The 24,824-nt window shown below is 41.8% G+C and overlaps 1 protein-coding gene across 2 annotated transcripts in view; it reads right to left on the bottom strand.

Annotated features, from left to right (window-relative positions):
- ahcyl2b (adenosylhomocysteinase like 2b) overlaps positions 1-24,117 on the bottom strand; it is a 66,591-nt gene extending 42,474 nt beyond the window's left edge. For both annotated transcript variants that reach the window (XM_049566560.1, XM_049566561.1), the window contains exon 1: positions 23,720-24,117. In XM_049566560.1, coding sequence (XP_049422517.1) covers positions 23,720-24,055 — 336 coding nt within the window. In that variant the 5' untranslated portion in view covers positions 24,056-24,117. The remainder of the gene's footprint in view (positions 1-23,719) is intronic.
- Positions 24,118-24,824: the final 707 nt, after the last annotated feature.

Below are 24,824 nucleotides of genomic sequence, written 5' to 3'. Positions count from 1 at the left end.
ATATTTCACCTCCTCTACATGGATAGCACTTTAAGATGTGGCACTTAAGTTCACTGAATCCATGAAGCGTCAGACAAAAAGAAAAGGCCTCTTGTGTTTCAGGCCATTTTGGGTTTACTGGTTAGTTATTTGTTAATGGTTGTTGGGCTATCAAAAGCAGACTTAATCGAAACTGACACTCCTAGTCAGGACACTGATATACATGTAATTATTAATCACAGTGCAATGACATTTAGAGGAGTTTGTTAAACAGACTGACACATTTTACAAGCTATTAACCTTTAACATTCAGTAGGAATTACAGGACCTAGGGAGGGTATCTATGACCTCACTACTAAGGATTTATGTTTCTCGGCTCTGTGGTTCCCAAAATGAGTTTTGAATTACTTGCAGAACACTGTAGTCATTTTCAGATTCCATCATTTGGTGACTTAACACTTCTGTCAACATCTCTCAGTCAGCCTGTATGTCTATCTGAATCGGGAAAAAGAGAAGCACTCGAGGCAAACTAGGCTGGGCCAGCAGAGACCTGTTGCAAGGTCCTTTGTAAGGAAACCCAATGGGAGACAGAGGAAGGAAGTGTTCTCCATCAGGCCCATTGGGAAGCTGGCTGTTTATACCTCCTCACTGTGGCTCCCCTCTGGGGGAACCCAGCCTCCCATCGCTGGCAACGCAACCTGAGCTCCAGCCAAAGAACAAACACAGAATGGGTATATGTGCCAGGAGTGGGCTTTAAAAAACCAAACTAATTAATCATTCTGGTTTGTGTATTTTCTGTATTGATTCATGATTAATGTTGACAGAAATCTCAGCCTGATGTTTCAGCAAGTTCAACCTTATAACCACAGAGTAGAGAGTAGCAGAGAAAGGCCAATGTATTTAGGTGCCTGTTAAAAATATGTTATTGGCATTCATTTTAAAGCAACAAATAGCGTGAGAAAGCTATTACATTTATATTAATTTCACAGGGGATAACCTTAAGAAAAAGATATAATTGCTACATAGCAATACAAAACACTCTTTATTGCTTTGTCAACCATCATGTAACATTGTCTTTTTTTGCTCTTTTTATGGGGAGTGATCATTACTAGGAAATTACAGCTATATGTTAAGCATTACATTAAAGTGACAGTTCACCCCATAATCAAAAATACATGTTTTTCCTCTTAGCTGTAGTGCTATTTATTAATCTACATTGTTCTGGTGTGAGTTACTGATTGTTGAAGATATTGGCGGTGGGGATATCTGCCTTCTCTTCGATACAACAGACGCCAAAAACAAAACATTTGAAAAACGCAATGGCAATGTCTCTTTCCAGTAGTCATCACCCAGTTAATTGTGCGCTACTTTCTGCTGAGTGAGATGGTCGGCAGGTGTAGTTCTGTAGAAAGAAACTGCTCACAGCAAGGTCTGTGGATCTTGAGTAGTTCCATTATATTGGAGAGAAGGCAGACATCTCTACAGCCGACATCTCCCACTATCAGCAACTCTCACCAAAGCAATCTAGACTGATAAATCGCACTACAGGTAAGAGTAAAAATATGATTTTGTTCGGGGTGAAGCATCCCTTTAATATTCAAGTATGCTCTGGTCATATCAATGACAAGATGTTTGTTTAACCAGATACTGGAAAAAAAAAATGTGTTGAATGCGGCACACAGGCTCTTTATCATCACTGAATCAGACAGTCAGGTGCATTGGACCAAAACGCAACATACCAGTGACCCATTTCAATGTCACCCATTCGAATGTTAACTGAAAACTTGAATTGCTACTACTGTATGCTACGTGTTGTGTAAACACCTGCTCCGTTCTGGGAAGCTAGAACGAAGCAGGAAATCTCATATTACCAGACAGACACAAAGTCTGTAGTAGAGATGAAGGGGTGATTGTGTTGGCAACAAGTAGCTCAGTCAGGCTTGTGATATGGTTTCCATTCAGATATACAGGGGTGGAGCTGAAGCCTAATAGTTAGTGTCCTATAGCTGACAACTCTTTAAATTTGTGGAGAAGTCTTCAGGTCAATATGGTTTTTCAGAGGATGGCATGACCACTAATGAGACAGCTGTCAAAGTCCTCGGTCGACAAACTTTACAGCAACTTTCACCACCATATATCCAGCAGTCAGCTTCAATGTTTTTCCACAGTGCCTGGCAGGGTATTAGGCCACATGTGTATTGTAGGTGATGATAGCAGTAGAAAAGCCGATGATGACTAAACAAAGTTAAAAGGAGAACACACAGGCAGAGAAGATGAGACGGTCTAAGTGCAAGGAGGGGGTACTCGCAAATCAAAGTGCCAGTGGGCTTTTAATAGCTTTATGTTTAGATGTCATCTGGCAAAGAGGAACGTGTCCTGTTAACGGCTTAACACTATAAACAAATGTCTGGAAATATTCTCAAAGCTAAATCCTAAAAGTGCTTCTGCCTGGCTGTCCCAAATGTGGGAGTCATTTACGGGGGAAAAAGACAGGCCTACAACTCTACAAAATCTTCTGAAAGAGAGGTGAAAAAAAAGAATGCAGAGAAGTGTAAAAATAAAATTTAAGTACTACAAATCCAAAATAAAAATCAATCAGAATGTAACTCGAATAGCCTTTTTCCACCAAAATTGGTGTGTATATGCAGTTTTTTTTTCCTGGTGTGTTAAGTCTGATGTCGTGCACACCAGAAAATGGGTTAGTAAACAGTAAAAGCAGCATGATGGCCAGTGAAAATGTTACGGTGGTGGTTACTTTTTTTTTTGGATTCGTTACTTCTTCAGTCTCTCTTTCAAACTTGGTGCCAACTACAGCCTCGATCAGACAAAGCGCCTAGGAGGATTTTTGTCATAGTTTTCAATGAAAGTAAAGCATTTTACTCTCTGATTTGATTTCTGCATTGCTGAGCACCACGCATTTTTCACTCAATTCCCCTCGCATTTTTGCAGGATTTCCCTGAACACCTCAAGCTGGCAAAACTTCAACTTAAAGCATAAGCTGCTCCCACAGACACTGGGATCTTTTCCCATTGTCCAATCCGATGTATAAAGGGCAGGCCTCCTGTAGTGGCAATGAGAAGTACTAGCGTACAAGGTTTGTGTGAAGCTTATGTTAGCTCATTTTCAACTCTGCCTCACTAGGCAAGCTGCAAGAATTCTTTCTAACATTTAACCAACCATAATCAGGCCCAACAGTTGACAGCAGATGGTAAACTGTCTCTGACTCATCCAAAAATAAACCCTGAACTTAAATTATCCCAGCGAAGCTCCTGGATGACGTAGTGGTCTCTCCTCTTTTTTAGGGTCTTATATACTCACATAGATATCAGTTTCCCAGTAACCAATTAGTGTGTCCACCCATGTGTCATGTTTCCATCACTGCTGATTGGAGCTGGAGCCGATAAATACCCAGAACTACTACAGCCATTTGTCCTGGGAATGAATGCCCATTGCAACCTTTCCCACTAGAGACAAAAACCAGATGTCAGTGGGGTTTTTTTTCCAGTAGGAAGGGGGAAAGGTCCTTTTAAAGCCTTCTATAATTAATAACTAGGTGTTTAAAGGGATGTTCCAGCAATTTAATATTGTACTTCCATAAAGATTCACAAACAGCATAAGCAAAAGATATGAAATAACCTGACTAAGGTTTGGGTCAAGCTCCAAAAATACTGGGCCCTACATTTCCCATAATGCAACTCACTGGCTTCTTTCATAAGGTACTAATGGCATGGCATCCCTCTTACAGAAACATGGCATGCATTTTGTTTTATACGATCAATATAAAGCTGGAATGAAACTCTGATTCACACGTACATGCACTCACTAATACAAACAAACACACACACACTCACTCACATACAGACGCTTGTTGGCAGTCACCACAAAGTGTTTACTCCTGGGGGCATGAATAAATAGCGATGTGTCACTCCATTATCAGAAGGGTAGTACAAAGAATCCATTGACTGCACAGAGCACTCACACCTTGATGGAACAGCACATTGTTGTGACAGCTCTCATTACCTGTGCATTTGGCCTTAGCTCTTAAAGCAGCACAAGTCATTCTGTTCAGCTGTCTTTAAGGCCTATATGAGAGGCGACTGGACAAAGCAACGGATGTCTTGTTTCCTCCCACGCACAGCACTCTGTGGAGGACATGCACTTGTTTGTGCTTTCTTCTCCTTTTATTTCAGTCATTTTACTCCTTTCCTTCATTCTCACTGCCACAACACTCGTCCCTTATACAACTTGACAGACTGTAGAGTAGACTGCAGTTTATTATGTGCATGTTTTTAGGAAGCCGTTGGATGGTACATCAAAGAGTAGTGGACTGAGGACATGTTTCTCTGTGCTTTCAAATGCTATTTCTGGATTACTATTATGCTTGTGTACAAGGAAAATAAAAATAGACTGTAGCAGACAGAGAGGTGCCCATGTTTTTCTTCTACAGTCTTCCTACTACCACTCCACACATACAGTCTCCCCTTCTCTTCCCTGCCTCCCTAATTGAAGCTAGATCAAACACAATCTCAGCCAACCTTGGATACAGTGCCCTCTGATTCAACTCACACAGCGTCGATGTCCGAGCATGAAAAAAGTACAGCCTGTGCTGCATTCTGCCTCAGACTGGTGGCAACTAGGAAAAAAATTGTTTTCTATTTTACTTTTTCTGCATTTTGATCACCACCCTTTCACAGCAGAGTCAAAATGCAGGTTTCCTACATCTAGATAACATTGTTATCTGGCGCAGCTCACCACAACAGAGCTGAAAGGTTTCCTGGTCTTGACAGAGCATGCTGCTGTTGATTGGCACATGGGCGGACAATCCATTACTGTCGAGTACAGGACAGTCCGTCACGCCCAAGGCCATGCAGCCTCGGTATGACTGCTGTCTTCAGTTAGACACATGAGCAGCAGCTTTTGATATCTTGTTTTTAAACCTAGAAATGCAGGTTGTAGGAGCACCAGTTTCAAGCTCTTCAGTTTGTCACCAAAGGAAAGAGTAGCGGGTTGAAGTGGTTTTCATTTCATTAATACCTGTGATATTCATGAAACAAGCACAGTGAGAGCATCTGCGAGCATTGTGGCACCTGCAGTCCATAAAAAATTAATGCTTTTGGTGTTTCACTGTGTTCAGTTTAGATACAGCTCTATTTTCCTGAACAATCCTGCGTTTGTGATGACAACTGAGCACTGTGTTATGGTTTAGAAAAATGGCCACAGTCATGAGGACTTGGGACAATATTAACATTTCATGCCATCATTATCTCAGCCAAAATAATTGCAGTTTATGATTATTCTAATAATCACACTCTTGAAATGACACTAAAACATATTGGGATACATTTATCTTACATTTTGTTAAGAAACAAACATTTCTATTACATCACAATAGGACACATCTTTTGTAGTGAACATCCATTTTACTGAAAAACAATAACAATGGTAATTCATAAGCCAGGCTTGTCAACTATTTGAAATAGCAGCATATCTTTCAATATGCCAACTCTTAATGAAGAGGTTGGTGTGTATGCAGCCTGTTTTTAAGTCTCTTTTATTGTTGGTTGCCCAGCAGTCCCTTTGGGTGCTGCTGGACACAATATTCACAATGCTATCTCATACCAAAAAGACAGAATAGTTCGATTTCCACTGACTTCCAAAATCACATATATATCCATCCCCAAAACAGCATATATCAACGTCTTGTTACATTACTGCTACGCTATAAAACTGAGTTGTGAAGTTTACAAAAATCATCATAGTTTTGCTTTAAATAACTACTCTTGTTACTAACACAAGGTCACATATGTCACGTGACAGATGCTACATGCATGACTCCACATATGTCACTAGTGTAATATGCTACACATACTGGCATACTACGCTACGTCATGATTAAAAGAAGTCAGTGCTGATTTGAGGCCACAATCCCCAGTCTCCTAGGTGAAAGTCCTGTGCTTGCCCGACCCATCCACTACCCCTCCAGCCCACGCTTTGGCCCAGACTTCTTCAATCTTTATACCAAGCCCTCAGGAAGTGTACCGTGCTTCGAAGCCAATTTTGAGAGTGGCCAAGAAGTGGTATTACACCCTAACAAAAATGCCCTGTGGCCCAAAAAGTCTTTTTCCCCATTCACTTACATGCTGAAATCACTCGTTTCACCATCATGATTTGATTTATTCGCATCATCGATCCATTCGGATCCATCTAGAAAGCCTAGAGGAGTTACATGATCAAATAATTTTATTCCTATTCAAGTTAGCAGAGTGCTAAACTGGAAGTAGCTGGCTCAGACGGCAGAAGACTCCGTTGCGCTTGCTCTATGGCCACACAGTGCAGAAGCCGATCATCAGGGTAATTTCATACACTGCAGTTTAACTTTTTTGGCTTCATGTACTACTGAGCAACTTCCATAGGAATGAACAGGGTCCTGCCTCCTGCGCTGTTTCCAGTTCTCTTTATACATACATGCTTTACACAACTTTACATAGACTGTGTGCATTGTGTACTACATCATCTACACTCCTCATTTGCTCCTGCAATAAAAACTACAGCCACCAGAGGGCGCTGCCTTAAAAATAAACAGAGGTTTGGGTCCAAAGTTTCCAAGTTCACCTACGTGGACGTTTTTTTCAGTGAGACCAGCTTGATGTTCACGATTATCCCTACAATGAAAAAATTACCACTATCAACTTCTTGTGTGTTTTTTCCTTTTCTGGGATACGCAATAAACATGTCTATCGCCCCATCCCTCCTACTGGGCTACCAGAAAATGCATAAGTTCTATTTTTACTTTATTATTTTAATCCATTTCTCTACTGTATACAGGACAGACAGAACCAGACTACCATTTCAGCTCCATATAGCTCTGCTGTTGTGCAGTAGGTTATCATTTAACAGCTGTCGACAGTTTTTCTCACAGTCCATTAAATCAAACTGGCCAGCAAGGGGGCAATGTGCATGTTTATCACCCCTGCGTTCACCTTTTGTCTGACTAATGCCTAATTTTGCGTGTCACTAGCACTTTCTGAGTCACAGTTCAAGTTACTAAGACATCTCAAACACATGCCAACAGTAGTGCCACCTTATGATAATGAGAAGCTGCTCTATCAGACTGAAACTGGAAGCAACAGCAGCAAGAAAAACTCTTCCTCTGCATTACCAGCATTAAGAAACAATGTGTTAAGATTTCAGATTTTGTGTGGAAACAATTGCTTCCAAGAGCCAAATGGCAGAGACTATGTCTTCAAGTCAAACCACAGGAAAGACCAGGGCGACACTTTGCTGGACAGACACACAAACAAGTGTACAACTCTGGCAGCAAGGCCTGGCTGTTAGTGAGACGACTGTGTGGTTGTTAAGCTCTGGCAGCCACGCAGACGAAGGGATAGACAGGCAAGTAAAAGCAGAGAGCCACACAGAAAAGAAACAAGGAACCCTGACTAAGAGATGAACACATCTTCACAAGTGCATGATGCTAATGTATGCCCTTCAGTGTACGCCTCTGTGTAACACTCACCAGTACAGATGGGGGATGTGAGGCAGCTGTTATGACCTTGACATACTATTTCCATACTGGGGTCAATATAGCAGTATGTTCCACCATGTTCCACCACTGGACTACACATACATCCAATTATCTGTTGGACATATGCAACACATGAGACACAACAGGCTGCTAGCAAGTCTGCATGCACAGTGGAAAAACTGAAAGAGGGACAGGAAACAAAAGGTAGGGCACCAGAGCGTGAGTACAAGAAGCTCCTCAAAGGGAAGGTGGCTCCTCCAGTCGTGATTCAATTACCCTCCACTCATCCAATAGCAAAGACTTCCCGACCACCCTGACCAATAGAAGGAAGAAAAGGAAGGAGGAAGCAGCTAGCGTGAGGTGGTATGTGTGAGAGTGCGTGTCAAAGCGCAGCATCCTGCCCTGAGGGGCGCTGTGATGTAAGAATGGGCCCTGATGATTTATATACACAGACAAGTGCTCAGACTGTAAATAATGGCACACATACACACGCACCCGCAGTCATGAGTCTCACACACACACACACACATTACAATGCATACACTTGGTAGTTGCTGAGCCCACACGCAATTACCAGTGGCCTAACACGTGCCCACACACACACACACACACACACACACACACACACACACACACACACACACACACACACACACACACACACCGCATATATATTGCCAGAGGCTTCACTATACTCAGAGCAGCCACGTCACCAGCCGCAGCACCAGAGGAACTCATCCACAGCGCTTTCACTATGAACCCTAAACACAGTGTGAGCATATACACTGTGAGAGAGCATTCAGATACACACATGAGGATTCAACAGCACAAGTACCTGCTGCCTGACAAACTGGTGGCCATGCTCAACAAGCAAAGCTGCAAAATTTGTTGTGTTACAATTATAAATTCTGCAAAGGTCTGGGGAATCGTCTTAGATGAAGTGATGTAATTTTCTGAACTTACCAGACTCTTCTAGCAGCCCTGTTATTTGCCTTAACTCACTTAGTCACTATATCCACATTACCCATCATTATTTATTCAAAATGTCATTGTGTAAATATTCCTGAAAGCACCAGTAATCAACCCTACAGGTTGTCAACCCTACTGTCACAATATTGATAGAGGTATTTGGTCAAATATATTGTTAAATTTGGTTTTCTCCAAATCACCCAGTCCTGATTCTGCAGCAGTTGCATTCAGTACATTAAATAACATAAAAAGAGAATAGCCTTTCTTACACCTCCTCATACAAATATTAATTGCCTCATTACATTACATCAAAAGCCCTTAATTAAAACAATATAAGAGACAAGCCATCCTGACACCATTACACAATTACAGGCAGGACAAAAACATGTCTAAATGGCATATAAACTGCATTTAACTGGCCAGACACACTCAAACTCACTCAAGCCGCTGCTCACCAAACCATGCCTTTATAGCAGACTCGTCCAGCTTTTTTGACAGGTTTATTACTGAAGCAGTGGTTATACTTCATGAGGAGGAGTCTCTCAAATCATTTGTCAGACAACCTGTTCCTCCTTGGAGTCAGTGTAAGACCGCTGAGGCTGAAGAGCCCCTCCATGGGCGCACTACACTGCATTGCTGTTAACTCATTGTGCAGATAACTAAGGAACTTATGTCACGCAAATAATGACATAACTGTTTGATTAGTAACTAATGTATTTACTTAATATAGGAACTATAACGTTTTAAATTACCGCCTTACAGACAAATATAACCCCCAACCCCGAACACTGATCCTGACAGGAACATTAATGGCTGTACTAAATTGTTGAGATATTTCATTAGAGAACAAAAATGTGAACCTCATTGCTGCGGTGATTTAAAAGTCATGGGATCACCAAAGTTGGAGGGACACATTGTGTGGGAGGGAACATGAATGTATGTGCAAAATTTCATTGAAATCCATCAAATGCTTGCTGACATATTTCCAGTCCAGCCATGACACCACTGTGGTTAACCTTTTTTTAAATCTTGCTCACCACTGAGTGCTCTAAATGCAACAAAATATACATGATACACAGAAAACTAGTATTTCCCATTAACCCAACTTCCCTTCAGATGGGCTAACCGACTGCTACAGCCCTGAATAATCGCAGCTCTCCTATAAAACTATGGAAAGTATGCAGGGCCATCGACACTGAGCGCTGCCCACTAGAACAATCCTTGTCCTTCTGATATGGTCTGGTGGTCACTGTGAAAGCCAGGGACACTGATACCAGAGGAGAACAGGCAATGAATGATGGGGTTTAGTGACAGATTAAATCCTACCTGCTTCTTAACAGAGAAGAGGTGTGTGTGTGTGGGGGGGCCAACACACTCGACTTTCTGTAACTTTGTGCTTCTTGTTCACATGCCTTTCCCTTTTTATCTGCCTCTGAGTGGAGGAAGAGTGCCAAGACTGCAGGCTTCGCATGTCATTCAAGGACGAGTTACAGCTTTCATCGGGTTTCAAAACGTGTAATGTGCACTGTGAAATATTGCTGATTAATTGTAGACTACTTGAACATTAAACAATTAAAATCCCTACCAATTATTATATTGTGCTGGTCTAATATACCTACAGTGTATCGCCCTCTCTCACATACACACACAGCACCTTTCAGTTGTGTAACAGAGTACTGTTGCCTCTGTAGACCAAACTAGGACACAGTTTGGAGCCCCAAGGCCGAGTGATTGCATTTAGAGACACTGGCAGCAAAGTGATCAGCGTAACTATTGATCACACTGTTTAGAAAGCTATTGTTTCCAACTCTATATGGCTCTCAATCCGAGGGAAAACAAATTATGGCATAGATGATCATGTTTAATCCAACAGAGGATCAGCCATGCAGAGGCTTTTACATGAATTAATCAGCAAGCTGTATCTACTGTATGTATCCAGATCCATCCACTCATCTGTTTACACATGCAGTCAGCCATCTCCATTAATACATGCTTGTCATCATATTGGTCACTTTTAAATCACTCCAGCTCTGATGAGTCAAATCCTTTCACTGACCTGAACAACAAATGGATTGTCAATGTCAGTTATTACGCTTCATGAAATACTCTTGAAAGCAAAATTACAGATTTTAAGATTTAACAGCTGCAAGTCTCAGAAATTAAGTGGTTCATTTCTTGAATTTGATGTTTGTGTTTCTTTCTTGCCTTCTCTCGAAATGCCAAAAATAGCCCTCTGTCCCTCTGGGGAAGGTATAATTACATCAAAGGCACACAGACGGGGGTGATGCTGGTCTATTTCTGAATAAACCCATTATGGGGTCAATGATCTATGTTTAATTAGGAGTGTGAAGCAATACTTCATCAGTTATTAGGTTGGATTTGGGTTTGGGTTTTTTATTTTTTTTGTAAATCCTCTTGACAAAAGCTCAGATCAGTGAATGCTGGCAAGAAAAACTAAAATGTGCAGTGTGAGGAAATGCATTGTTTAAAGCTGCTCTTACTGATATTTTTTATATCAAGAACAGATCAAATGACTGTGTGTAATGCGAAAGCTGTGACTCGTAGTGATGATCCCACAGATAATTATCATCAGCCTCTGAGGTCTGTGGGTCATTTTAACCTCTTTAAGGTTTTTGTTTTGGTTCACTGTCTATGCTCTATTTAGCACTGATCCAGGTGTGGCAGGTTTTCAATAAAAAGGCTCTGCTAATCCCATTGAAAACTACTTGTTCAGCAGCAGATAAAGCTAGTAATTAGCTAGTGAAAATAGCTAAAAAGAGCACAATTCTTCCTTCATGAATTGGTGGATACCAAAACAGAGCTAAAAGTAGAGCTTGGCAATATAGCAATATCTTATTCATAACTTGATATGAGACTAGATATCGTCTTGAGGCCTAGCCACACAAAGCCAACAAAGGCTGATGGTTGCGTCACCTCACGTCACCTGTGTTACAGCCCAAAGTTTCATTTGAACACACCGCAAATACAACGTCCAACAGCCAACTGGCTCGTACGTTTTGTGCCTGTGTTTAAGGAAATAACTGAACTCCGCATTTGTCATTCAAAAAGGGAAATTGGAGGACTGACAGGATGGATTCAAGATGCTAATTAGCAAGTTAGCACATTAACAACACACCCAACAACACAGCACATTCACACCAGGATAGTTAGGGGGACTGTTCGATTGGGCGGGGGATGTTGAAAAATTTCACACCTTCATTTGGTTCGGGTCACTTTCACACTGCACTTTTTAAAGCAGGCCGAACCGCCTGGACAACGTCACGCAGTTACAACAACTGCTCATTTGGGGGCGGTATTGCCCGAAACTACCACTGACCAGGAAGAAAAAAAGCATGAGGAAGAAGAAACCCTGGCTAATAGATTGGCCAGGAACAAAAACGGAAATCCATCCCTTTCAGCCGGCTTGGTCACCACAAAAACAATGGAGCAACACCAAATTTATGCAGTCCTGGGGTTTCTGTTTTTACCTCTGCTTCTCAACAGTTAGTGCTGTTGGCTTTGTTTTTTTTTCTACCCAAAATGCACTGCGCTCTATGTCACTTCCTCTCTTTGGTTCGCTGGATAGTTTGTTTGCATTTCCCACTGTAAGTGAACCGTATCAGGGTTCACTTGCAAGTGAATCGAGACCCCCAGTTTTCAAGCGGACAAGGGTTCGCTTGTTTGGTCCACACCGGAGTTCGAATGAGCATTCAAACCACTGCAAACTGAACTATCCGTGAAAGCGGACCAGGATTCATATATAGCGGACCAGAGAGTGCCAGTGTGAATGCCTCCTTATTCAACATACTGAATTGGCCAATAACAAGCTAACGAGGGCCGACTAGTGCCAATGATGCGGGAAACTAGGGTGACAGACACTCACCGGCAGCCTAACATTAACCTACAGCTCACCGTTAGCTTGGTGTGTCAGGGCCCTTAGATTCTGGATATCATAATATCATAAATGTTGTCTTTTCCTGGTTTTAAAGGTTGTATAATTATAAAATGATGTAATTTTCAGAATTTCCCAGAATGTTGTAGCTGTTCTATTATTTGCCTTTACTCACTTAGTATTATATCCGCATTACTAATGATAAGTTCTCAAAAATCTCATTGTGAAAAGAGTTTGTAAAAGCCCCAATGTCTACAGTATTGAGGTATGTCGTTTAAAATATTGTGATACTTGATCTTATCCATATTGCCTTGTCCAGCATAAAGGAGAGTGAAAATGGGAGAAACAACTCCAAATGAATGACAATGTTATTCTTTGTTTGTTGGATGTGTAAATATACTCCTATAAGGCTGATGTATCCATTTCCTAACCCTAATGTGCCTGTGTCTGCCAGGGGTTGGTGGTTTGGCCTGACTAATAGGAAGCCGCGCAGACAGATGGGTGTGTAGAGGTTCATTTCAGGCTTTGTGAGGGTCCTTTTGTGAGGCAGCACTTTTTGAACACAATGTTGGGCCTTTGTTCGCACGCAGTGCTTGAGTATGGAGCTGCATTCCTCGTCATGCTGCGTAGTCAGTTCACTGTTAATGTCCACTACTGTCTGCTGATCCTCATGTAAACTCAACACTTTAGGCTAGCGAATCAACTGAGATTGGTGCCCACTCGCTTATTCAACAGTAACTAAACCAAAGGGTTTAAAATTTCGGATGATGCTGGCTACATGTGGACAAGTAGGTTCCAGGAAAAGTGAGCACTCTCTGGTCTTTTTCCCTTCTTTCCATTTACATCGCTGTTCCAAGAACCTGAGCTTTGTAAAAAGCCTTTTGATGGAAAGATGTGTAACTCAATGAGCTGTACACGGTCAGTGATAGCAAGCTGTGATGACGAGGCAGGAAATGAATGTCAACCGGGGAGTCATAGATGCACATGTGTGGGTGGTACACTCAGGAACAAGGAAGCACAGATTCTGGCACTGCCAATACCAGCATTAAAACAGAGCACCCAAATCAGAGAGACCAAATACTAAAACCCAAGAGCCATGTGCCAGAAACCAGAGCAAAGCTACTCTTTAACTGCCTTAGGATAAGTGTTAGGGCTCCAATATACTAAGTGTAAGAATTGATTTTGGCATGTAGAGTACAGCCCTCGGCGCTCACTGCCATTAGAAAGACAAGTATGACAGCTCACATATTGGCGTCAACCTAATTTGAAAACAATATACAAGTGTAGGAAACACAGAGCGTAATGGCAGAAACTAAAAGATTCATATACACAGGAGCTAGCAGGTAGAGTACAGGTGATTACTGTTTAATACCACAGAGGACAGCTACACCTCCATAATCTTAGGTTAACTAATTGTTTTGAAATGTCACAAAAGGTCTGATATAATCAATACAAGAACTGCTGGCCAAAAGACAAATTTCTCTGACATTTAGAAAATTGCATTAACATTTGAACACGGGTGTATTTCAATAGAATTCATTACTTTTAATATCATAGTTTAGTTTGATATTGGCACAGCTCAGCGAGGGCACAGCTGAACTCACTCAGTGGCACTCCAGCACACATTAACTGTACAACTGTGTGCTCATGCATGTACACCACACTAGTGTTTCTCAACCAGGGATCTGGGAACCCCCCAGACTTCAGGTGCAACTTTTAACCACATGTATTTGCATGTTTTTACTACTATAGATAGGTATTCTCATATGTTGAGGTGTTGGGAGGCAGATAAAGATTTGCTATCTAGAAAATATTTTTCCCAAGACTTGTGAGATCAAGAGAAAATTGAGGTCTCAAATCAATCACGCAGCCCTACAGCAATGTAGCTGCTAGAACATCCCGTTCGGAGAGTGATGAAGAGATCACTATCTGGCACCCTGGGGGCGAGAGAGAACTCAGACTGGTGTAAAGTACCAACAGTCCGTTTCCTGAGTTGGCCTCTGTGGCAGGGATGAAGATTGTTAGCGAGGTGCGATCTCACGCACGGCATTGCTGTGTGGTGCTGTGATTTACAGAATACACAGTGCATAAACACATTGAGTCTGTGTGAAAACTAAAACCAAGCTCAAAAACAAAACAATAAAAACAACAGAGAAAGTGTAGCCATGGGGCGGGTGTAGATTGCAACTCAGTCAGAGGAGTATGTGATGAGTTTTTGTTTATTTTAATTAGTCTGTCAAATCAATTTTATGAAGGGTACACACAGTGTTGCTGAGTAGTGTGACAAGAAGCAAACAAGCCCAGCAGAAACAGAGGAGAGAGGAAGCAAAAATAAAAGTGTTACAGCCTGGTAATTTGAGAAGGAGAGTGAGAGCACTAGAGAAAGATCAGATAAATCAGGGTTTCACTCATAGGTCATTAAAAACAGCTATAAACTTTGGCTAAGTGCAGTGAGAGCAAAGCCAGCCAAATATACACCCTCTTTCATGAGTGGCAAAGGCAGCTAAGACATGCCAAATTATACAACGGCACCACTGACTTCCTATAAGAACTAATTTTAGGACACATTTCTAGTGCTGCTGCCTGGTAGAGTTTCACAGTTGTCCAGACATATAAGTCTCAATTCCTTTGGGTTTATTCCCTACATAGTTACCAGCCTGGCTGGTAAGTGAAAAAGTTAGTTTTGGACCCTGTGTGTGCACAGGCGAAACTTCCCAGTCTGTCTACCTTTCCACTTCAACTGAAAAACACAGTGGGCTACTAGTTATAAAAATTCAGAGCCCCGACCCCGACAACTTTTGGAGCCTTCATGCTCGATGCTCTTGCGTCAATCTCTGGCAAACAACCTTGCACCTGAGACAGTACAGCAAGCATAAAGCTAGCTTCACAGGGAACCAGACTTACCAGCACAGGCCCAAAGACTGGGCTTGCGGCAAAAGATCAACCTCCAGTAGGCAAGTTAGATAGCCATGGTTTCATTCCGGCTGGTGTTGGTAATGACAACACAAAGCGATGGAGTTATTACCCACTATCTACACTGGCTAGTTAGCTCCAATGCTAAAAACAAGCCACATTATGCTAGCAGCAGATCCACTTGTGGCAACCTATCCCCACCAGAAAAAAATACTATCTCATTTATTCTGATGAATCACTTAAATAAAACTGAGGATTTTGTTAAAGATCTTAAAAATGTTTAGGGTAGTGACGTCATAAAATATGACGTCAGGTTTGAATGTGAAAAACAAAACAAAACTATATATATATATATATATATATGATTGTGTGCACCAAAAATAGAACATCCCCATTAGGAACAATAAAATGATTCAGATGGAATTACCTTTACTGATCCTAAGGAAATGTAAGTGCCTTCTGAGCATCTACTATATGCAATATGAAGCACTGAAAAACAATAAAGGGTACTAAATGCTATACAAATATACATAATTCTTGATGTAATACATTTCTCCCTGCACATGTGCCACGTAGCTGTCTATAATTCATTCATTCATTCATTCATTCATTCATTCATTCATCTTCTAACCGCTTCATCCTCTTGAGGGTCGCAGGGGGGGCTGGAGCCTATCCCAGCTGACATCGGGCGAGAGGCAGGGTACACCCTGGACAGGTCGCCAGACTATCGCAGGGCTGACACATAGAGACAAACAACCATTCACGCTCACATTCACACCTATGGACAATTTAGAGTTATCAATTAACCTAGTCCCCAATCTGCATGTCTTTGGACTGTGGGAGGAAGCCGGAGTGCCCGGAGAGAACCCACGCTGACACGGGGAGAACATGCAAACTCCACACAGAAGGGCTCCCACGCCCGGGATCGAACCAGCAACCCTCTTGCCCTCTAATTCATTAACAGGAATTAATAGGAATGCACATTTTCAGCAATGTCTTGCATTTATCCTTAGTCATGTTACAATATTTTATATAATCCATCATTGTTCATGACAAGGCACACAGCAGGTATCTGCTAAAGAAACACTACAACTCATGTCAGGAGAAGAAGTATGTACTGCCAAGCCAACTTGTGTTCTTGCTTGATCACATTCTTACCAGTGACTCGCCAATCATCGATAAATCATTAACACCCAGGGTGTAGTCAAATAAGCATGTAAAAACTCCATCTACTCCCCAACCCCCGTTTCTCAATACAGCCCTAACCAAGGGCATAATAATATTAGCAAGTGCTTCATGTGCAGGCCTGGCTGAGGCTCTGCTCCAAGCCTTGTGATTAGGTCTTCTTTTTCTCAGTTAGTCCCACCTGATCAAGCCAGGGACTCCATCATCTATCTGCACACTGCCTGGGTCACAGTCTGTCCCTCATCCACCCCAGCGACCTCTGACAATGGTCAAACTTACTTGCTGTCCTCCATGATGACTCAACAGCCAATGAAAGCTCTTGTCAGCACAATATAAAGCACAGCAATGTTTAATCTATTACAGAGCCAGACAGAGATAGCAGGAGCTTCAAGGCAAACTCTTGTCACTCAGTTTCTAAAACAATATTCATGTCGCTCTTAAAGAGGAAAGACTGGCCGTGCAGTTTTATAGGCACAAGTAAGATAGAAATTCTGTGATTTAAACTGAAATTAAAACAAGTGTTTTACATAAGTTCCTTTGAAAGATAAGAGTACAAAATAGAACAGTGTTATGTTTGATGAGGAGAAGTTTAAGTGATTCTTTAAGTGTTTTCTAGTCCTGTTTGAGAACACAGTATGACTTTTAAATATGCAGAACAATTTCTACATCGATTTCCTCTCTCAAGTGTGTATTGACCACATCAAGCTTATGGTTAGAAAAGTGACGTGATAGTTATGATAGTGAGAAACCTACTGTCAGTTTGTCTAAAAACAAAGTGGATAAATGGTGTGGCTACTGCAAATCTTTCACCAAAACTCTCTGACCTCCACAAGTTAGGGATCAGAGGTTGGGAATGGATTGGGAAAGTCTAACAGCGACACAGACAATGGGCGGTCCATATTTCCTTTGAGCTGAACATCCATGGAAAAAAGGGGTAGAAGAATGAGGGATGGCTGGATCTGGATCCAACACTCATCTTTCACTCCTTCATAGGCCTATCACGATAATTGCATTATTGAGTTATCGTAAGATATATGGACATGACCTTGATCATTTTGCTGACCTTCATTTTATCAGTTGTGTTTACATACTTGTTTGTTCACAAAAAAATGTCATCAACATTTTAGCCAACATGATGCCAGAATAAACAGTAGGGTGCCTGGACATTATGAGACTTGGGTTCTCACTTTTTTCTCTTCATCCCTGCCTGCTTGTGAGAGTCCGGAAAAAAAAAAAACACTTTCAAAGACGACACCGCGTAGCTTACTGGTAGCCTGCAGCTACACTTTTGGAGTGGAAGCAGCAAAGTCCTGATCGTCGTTAGCTTGCGAAACCCTGGCAATGAGCCCAAAAGTCCGTTGTTTGAAGTTTTACCCCCCAGCATCTTCATCCCCAACTCTGTAAATCCACCAGCAAACCACCAAACTCCCAGGCTATACATCCCTGGGAGCAGACTGCAGCACACCAGCGGGATTACTGTGGTAACTGCGGTGTTGTCGGAGCTTCGCTAAGCTTGTCTATTCATCTCACTTGGTTTCGTCTTTGTTGGCCAAATTTTGTATTAAGTCTCAAACTCAGTGGTTCTGGGGAACTCCTATAAAGGTAGTACAACTGTTTTATTTACTCTTGTACATATTGACAGGCGTTAATTACTTTTTAAAAATGGTTTAAAATGGCATAAAATGGTTTTAAAATGACAATAATACTGTTTATTACAATTATTTCTGGTTCAATATATTGTCCAACAAAAGTTTTTATCGTGACATGCCTACTAACAGCCACAAACAAACTTGAAAGTCCATTTTTCCTTTGAGTTTAACAGCCATAGAAAAAGAGATGGAAGACTGAAGGACAGCTAGATTTGGATCCAATGCTCCCTTTCACTCCTTTGCTCTTTCTCGGGGCTTTTCTCAGACTTCACACCAGGGTTCCACATTCCCTGCGTCAACACACAGCAAAAGGATGCGTGCATGTGTGTTTGTCCGCCTTAAAAGACGCTCTCTCTGTCTAATGTGGTTAAGTGTCATAAAGGCTGGCAATATACTGACATTTGGCGCTTTTTATGTTGCTGCCAAAGACAGCGCAGCTGGCAAATGCTTGTATACTCACTTTGAATCCAGATGTGTTTGTTAATGTCCTTTCACATTAAGATGGCATTTTCTCCTCTGAAAATAAATTTTACACTTGTGTTATACTGTGGATAGGGGAAACAGATCTTTACAAAAACGTATTTCAGTAAAATGACTTAATTACATCTTCCTGGCTTTAATGTTGAAAACCCTGCATCTTTCTGTTGGTCTCTAATCTAATGTAAACAAATACAGCCAATCATACTGTTGATTACTATCAAGGCCAAAGTTACACAAGTTCCTGTACAGTCCAAGATATTAGATATTCTTAAAACCACTAAACAAAGACAAAAGTAGGGTTAGGCTATGACCACATTTTGACTCCAATAAAAGAAGACAGGATCCTCTGGGGAAGTGCATGCGATAACCACTGTGCATGCACTCACAGACATGTACAGACCAGCTCGGTCTCGGAGGTGACTCATAAATGAGAGGGCACAGGGGAAGGAAAGTGACATGTTCTCCATTATAGCTCAGGACAGTCACGGACAGATGAAGATGCTCAGTGACCTTGTATGAAGATGAGAATGCTGACAACTCACAGAGCAGTAACTGCTTATCTTTTACTAGAAACCGTTGTGTAGTTGTGAGACTACGAATGGAAGTGAATAAGCAAGCTGGCTACAGAGCTAACTACACCCTGTGGCCTTCTGTTAGCTTAATTAACTTCTTCATTAACCATTTACCTTTAGCTCAGATGGGTTCAACAAGTTCTACATGCTTACCTGCCTGCCTGTCCCACCAGGATTAAATCACTATAGTGTAACAACATGGCTAGCAGACAAAGTTTAAAGAAAATGCCATCAATACAAATACTGAGGGACTACATTAGAACTGATGGAAATGCAGAATCACACTGGAGAAAGTGGAGCATTACATTAAATCCCATGTTTTTCTGAATACATTACGTCTTCTTCCACAAAGTTCTCTTCCCGAATAGAGCAGCCACAGGTCACTGTAAGCCTGTTTACCAGCAAGCTCTTACAGGAACAACAGCTTAGTAGGTGACATAACACTACACGGGAGAGGGATGACCTTACCAACGCTCTGCTCCCTGGAGTCATTCAAAAAATATCGCCACGCATACTTTTCTAAAACCTGTTGGGAAATTGGGTGGTTGCTGTTGAAGATCAGGGAAGAAGTGTTTAGTCAGTCAGTACCATGACGGCTTATGAAGTGAAAAGTCTTGTGTTTGGTCAGTCTGCCCAACAGGTAAACAATCCTCTTCGATTAAGGCCCCAGGCAGGTGGCCCCACTAACCTAATATGAAACACCAAGCCAACCATCAGCCATTGGTCAGTGTCAGTTGAGTGTGTCACCTTAGTTTTTGCAGTGTGTCCTGCACCATTGGCACTAGTTGGCCCTTGTTACCTGCTGCCGATTCATCATGTTGAATTTGCGTCAGAGCCAGTGGAGCCTATTGGTGACTGAAATCACTCGGATTGTTAGTTCAGCTCAGTTAACGAGACGTAAGTGAGGAAAGTAAACAAAAACCAAGAAGCTGTGAGATCAAATTTGTTATATTAGGTGAGATTATTATTTTATATTTTTTGCCATTGAGCTCTTCAGCAGAAATGATTTGCAACTGTTAGTGTTAGGTAAATATCCTTTGTTCTTTCAACGTCAGTGTTGTGTTGTTAATGTGCTAAATAGCTAACTAGCGTCTTGAATCCATCCTTTCGGTTTCTGTTCTTGAATGACGAATACAGGCTACAGCCACCTGATGGTACACAGGCGTAAAATTTATATGTGAGTTGGCTGTTTGTTGCAGTCTTTGTGGTGTGTTCAGTTCAACTTTTTGGCCAAGGCGCAGGCAACATAAGGTGATGCAACTGTTGGCCTTTGCCAACCACTAGTTCTTTGATTTTGGTTTGGTGTGTCTGGGCCCTAAAACAAGGCCTGCAGCAGCATTAGCCAATAAGTATGTAAATCAGAAGTTTCATCACGATTCGATATTATACAGATTTGTTGGACAGCAATATGACATTTGCTGATATCACAGAGTCTGCAATGATTTTGATTTTGATTTCATTCAGGGGCCTGCGATCAAAATTAGACAATATCAGAAAGTATCCTTGTTGTCTTTTTCTTGGCTAGTTGCCATTGTCTGCCTGGTGCTAGGTCACAAGCGCTGTTTGAATGTTTAGGAAAGAGGTGCATTTGGACAGAAACTGTAACACAGACGTGCTATGGAAATTTAAATATAAAAAGGCGCATCTTGAAGATGAAGATATCAATGTTTTCACTTTGCATCTCTGATTATCAATAAATCGATCCAGATGAATGTACACACACCCCTCTTAGCCAAGAACCACAAACAGTTGCCATGCTAACAACTACGCCTGGTGCCTGCAGAACCAGTTGCCTGCCAATTTCCCTCTCTTCCCAGCCGGAGGTATCACCCTGGACTTCCCAGAAGCCGGACATACAGTATTTGTGCCAAGCCATGTGGGTTACAATCAAACTCATCACTGGACTCCAAAAGCTTACATCTGGGCCCACCTACCACAGAGAGCTGGCCTTTTAATCCCCTCATGTGGCGACATGATAAAGGCATGGATTAAAAGATAGCCAGTCATCCAGTCCGTCAGTCAACACTGCTGCCTGACTGCATACTTGCATCAGCTCCACTGCTTCACTTACCCTTTACTGCACTGGATAAGCAGAATTCAGCAGATGTGCAAGGCCAGGCTGTGGTCGTATATCTATAATGCAGTGTGCCATAAGACCCACTATGCCTTGTGATCTATAAATAGGACAGAGGCAACCTTCTGTCCCGGTGGATATACACTAAAGTGGTTGATCAGATAAATGCAGTGACAACAGAGTATTTAAATTAACGTAATGGACTGAATCTGCCTCAGTGTATTTAGAGTGTCTATTATCCATTATTCAGGCTTACTGGTCTGTGCATTATATGAATAAGGAAAAACAACCTTTGACCCCTAAAAATTTAGAGATGCCCTCTTTTAGGTTAAAATGGTCTTTTTACATTAACATGATCTCTTTAAATTAAAATAGACTGCACTGACAGAGAATATCCTACAAATCGCTCTCATTATTAACATCAGAAAAAACGTTCTTAATAAATATAAACAGAGTAACTACATTTAATTTCAAATAAAAAAATATATAACAACTATAATGACAAGTTTATTCCAACATAAAATCAACTGCATTTGTGCATTTGAATATTTTAAGTTTAATGATATAAATGTTGTCACTGACAGACTAGCCAAATACTAGTTTCTTCTTCTTCTTTCAAGACATACATGATGACAAACTTATGATCATGAAATGTTTTACCAAATAAAGTAGTAATTCTGAAATTAACTTTTTGTACCATGGTCCTGTACGCAAAATTGGTCTCCTCAATAATCCAGATGTGGCTGTTGCCATCCGGTACATCCAAGTTCAGGCCGTCCACCAATTGTGGATCAGCCTGTTCGTCCAGTGCTCCTGACTGCTGTTGTACTTCCATGTGTCTACTTGCTGTAACAGTTGGTACGTAAAGCAGTCTCCTCTGAAATGCTGTTGATGCGCAGTCCATTCTCACAATCCAGCTCTGCTCCTATTGGGGTTTCCTCAGGGGTTGTCTAACGGGATAGGATCACTGTCAGTGCGTGGCAGGGGGTGTGAGTGGTGGATGTATCCCATCCGACTGGTTTGACGCCAACTGGTATCACCCTGATAAGTCATTCAACGTTTTGGTTTTCCAAAACAAGTTAAGACACGCTTAACATGTACTTTACATTGAAATCACAGGGGGAGCAGAAACTGACCAACACAATGAGGAAAGTCCATGTCAAAACCAACAACAAGCCCATTTTGGGGTTGTTAAGATCACACGGCCGCAGGAAGTCAATGAATCAGTCTCTCCATGTGCATATCTAAAATAAATTAATGCACTGGAGTGACCACAGGCTATAAATTATTGTCAATTGTTACTAATAACTGATCAAAGGGACAGAGCTGGAAGCTTCCTCAAAGAACTCCTTATCAAAAATTTGTTCTTTCCTTGAACCTTGCCCTTCATATCCACTACGGTCCTAATCAAGACTTTGCGAGAGACAAAAAAGATAAGATGCATTTAGGTCACAACCACAGCCGAGCAGTTTTTGGATCCCTGCCTGCTGAGAAAAAGACATGTTAAGTCAGTGTGACCTCTGAATTAAGCCACAAGGGCAGGAACTCCCTTCACTCAAGTATAGGTGATCTAGAGGCTAAATCAGGCTTGAGAAAACTAGGTGACAGGAGCGCTCAGGGGTCAAGGATTACAGACTAATGTTACGTCTCAGTTAGATCACACACATTGGGTGTTACTGCATCAATCAAACTAAGATTACCGGTGGATCTATGCTAAGCAGTGAGCTGTAAATACATTCAATATACTAACCTGAGGTCAAGCAGGGAGCAAAGGTCATTTGAGCTACCTTACAGATGCAAAAGTAAAGCAGTCTGTCACTTGCACAGACTGTATTTAAGCCAGCTTGCTACATCACAAATGTTTCCCAAATAAGATAACAAAGCTGCTACTGAAAACAACAATACATCAGCTAACACAGCACTTAAAGCTGCCTTTCAAGTAACTGACAGTGGTTACTTTAGCTAGCATCATATTCTGTATCATGTGTAACTTAAAAAATGTTCAGTTTATAATTTTTTGTGTAAAGGTTAAGATAACGGATTTTACTTTTGCGACTGATAAATCTCAGCCACACATCTACAAAGCTCCAAAAATAAGCATGAGCTGTGATTTTACAAAGGGAACCACAGCTCTCAGTCTCTGCAAAACTTGTGAGAACAGTTGGACACTTTTATCCAGCTACTGGGCTCATGCCCTAAAGATTTAGCCATGTCAGCCTAAACGAAATGGGTACACCTATTTTTAAAACAGTGTTTAGCCCTTATTGCACCCACCACAGTGTTATTAGCACCGAATACTGTTATTAAAGGCTTTAACCGACACAGCTGAATCAGCTCTGGGTGAAGCTAGCCTGTTAGCATCGTCACACAATGCGAGCTTTCCCAGGGAGCTCTCATTGCGGCGAGCTGCTTAGTGGTGGTCCAATAACACCGAGGGTAGAGTAACGTTAGCTATGGAGGGGGGAATGTTGTCTCACTTGCCTTTTTCATCCGCGGAGCCTCGGCGACGGTACCGTCACGGTTCACAAAAGCCTCTCCGCCGTTCTGCTGCGGGTCCGTCCGCTTCATAGCCGACGCCTGCGGCATCTTCGCGGGGTTCGGGGTGAGCATACCCAGGCTGCCTTCCCCGGCTTTCGCGGAGGGCTCCGCTGGAGGGGTCGTAGCGGCGGAGGAACCGGCCTCGTGCGGGTCGACTCTGCCGAGAGTCTTGCCCTCCGAGGTCGGTGTCATCGGGGAGCCGGCCGGTAAGTCTTTACCGGTGGGGACGTCTTTGAGTTCGACCTCTGCCATTTTCGCTGCTACAACCTGGACTGACATCGCTGCAGTTTCACAAAGTCCTTTTTACAACACAAATAGCGAGTCGAGCGGATGTGAGCGGAGGAGCGACTCTGGCGAAATGCATTATGGTCCGTGTAGTTTCTCAAACTATCTAAAGATGTCCCTCACGTGCCACCTCCAATACCAATGATAGCCACACACACAGGTGTACCAAACACTAGACAAAATGATGGAGATACAACAAAACAACTGACATATGAATTTTAATTTAGCTTAAAAGCACTCGTTATCGATGGAAAGACTACATTTCCCTGCCAAAAAGGATACACTGCGAAGTGCGTGATGGGAAATTGCGTTTGTCGTAAAAGAGGACGACACTAAACTACAAAACAAACGCGATTTATGCCAGATATTGCTGTTTGCTCACAGGACAATCATATATAAAATGTCTACATGGTTTTCTTAAATGCAGCATCTTCTTAATTTTGTCCTAAATCCTTGGTTTAACACATGAACTCATAGCACTAGGATACACTTAATCACTTGTACAGTATAAAGGAATTTCCCAGTGTGTCCTCAACCAATGTTGACAGATTTATTTGAATAATTCGTATAAATTGTCAGTATTATTCACCAGTCTCAAGACATTCACTGGACGTTGCTGCAGAAGACACTGCATCACATTACAGTGCTCTGTGCGGTGGATATGCAGTATGTCATATGAGAAAATGGGACCAGGCATAAGGTCACATCTTATAAAACGATCTACATTGCCACCAAGTGGATGCCCATGATAGTCAAAACGATA

This window comes from Epinephelus fuscoguttatus, linkage group LG22 (genome assembly GCF_011397635.1).
Source record: "Epinephelus fuscoguttatus linkage group LG22, E.fuscoguttatus.final_Chr_v1".
Lineage (NCBI taxonomy): Eukaryota > Metazoa > Chordata > Actinopteri > Perciformes > Serranidae > Epinephelus > Epinephelus fuscoguttatus.
This window is presented reverse-complemented; position numbering and strand designations above follow the sequence as displayed.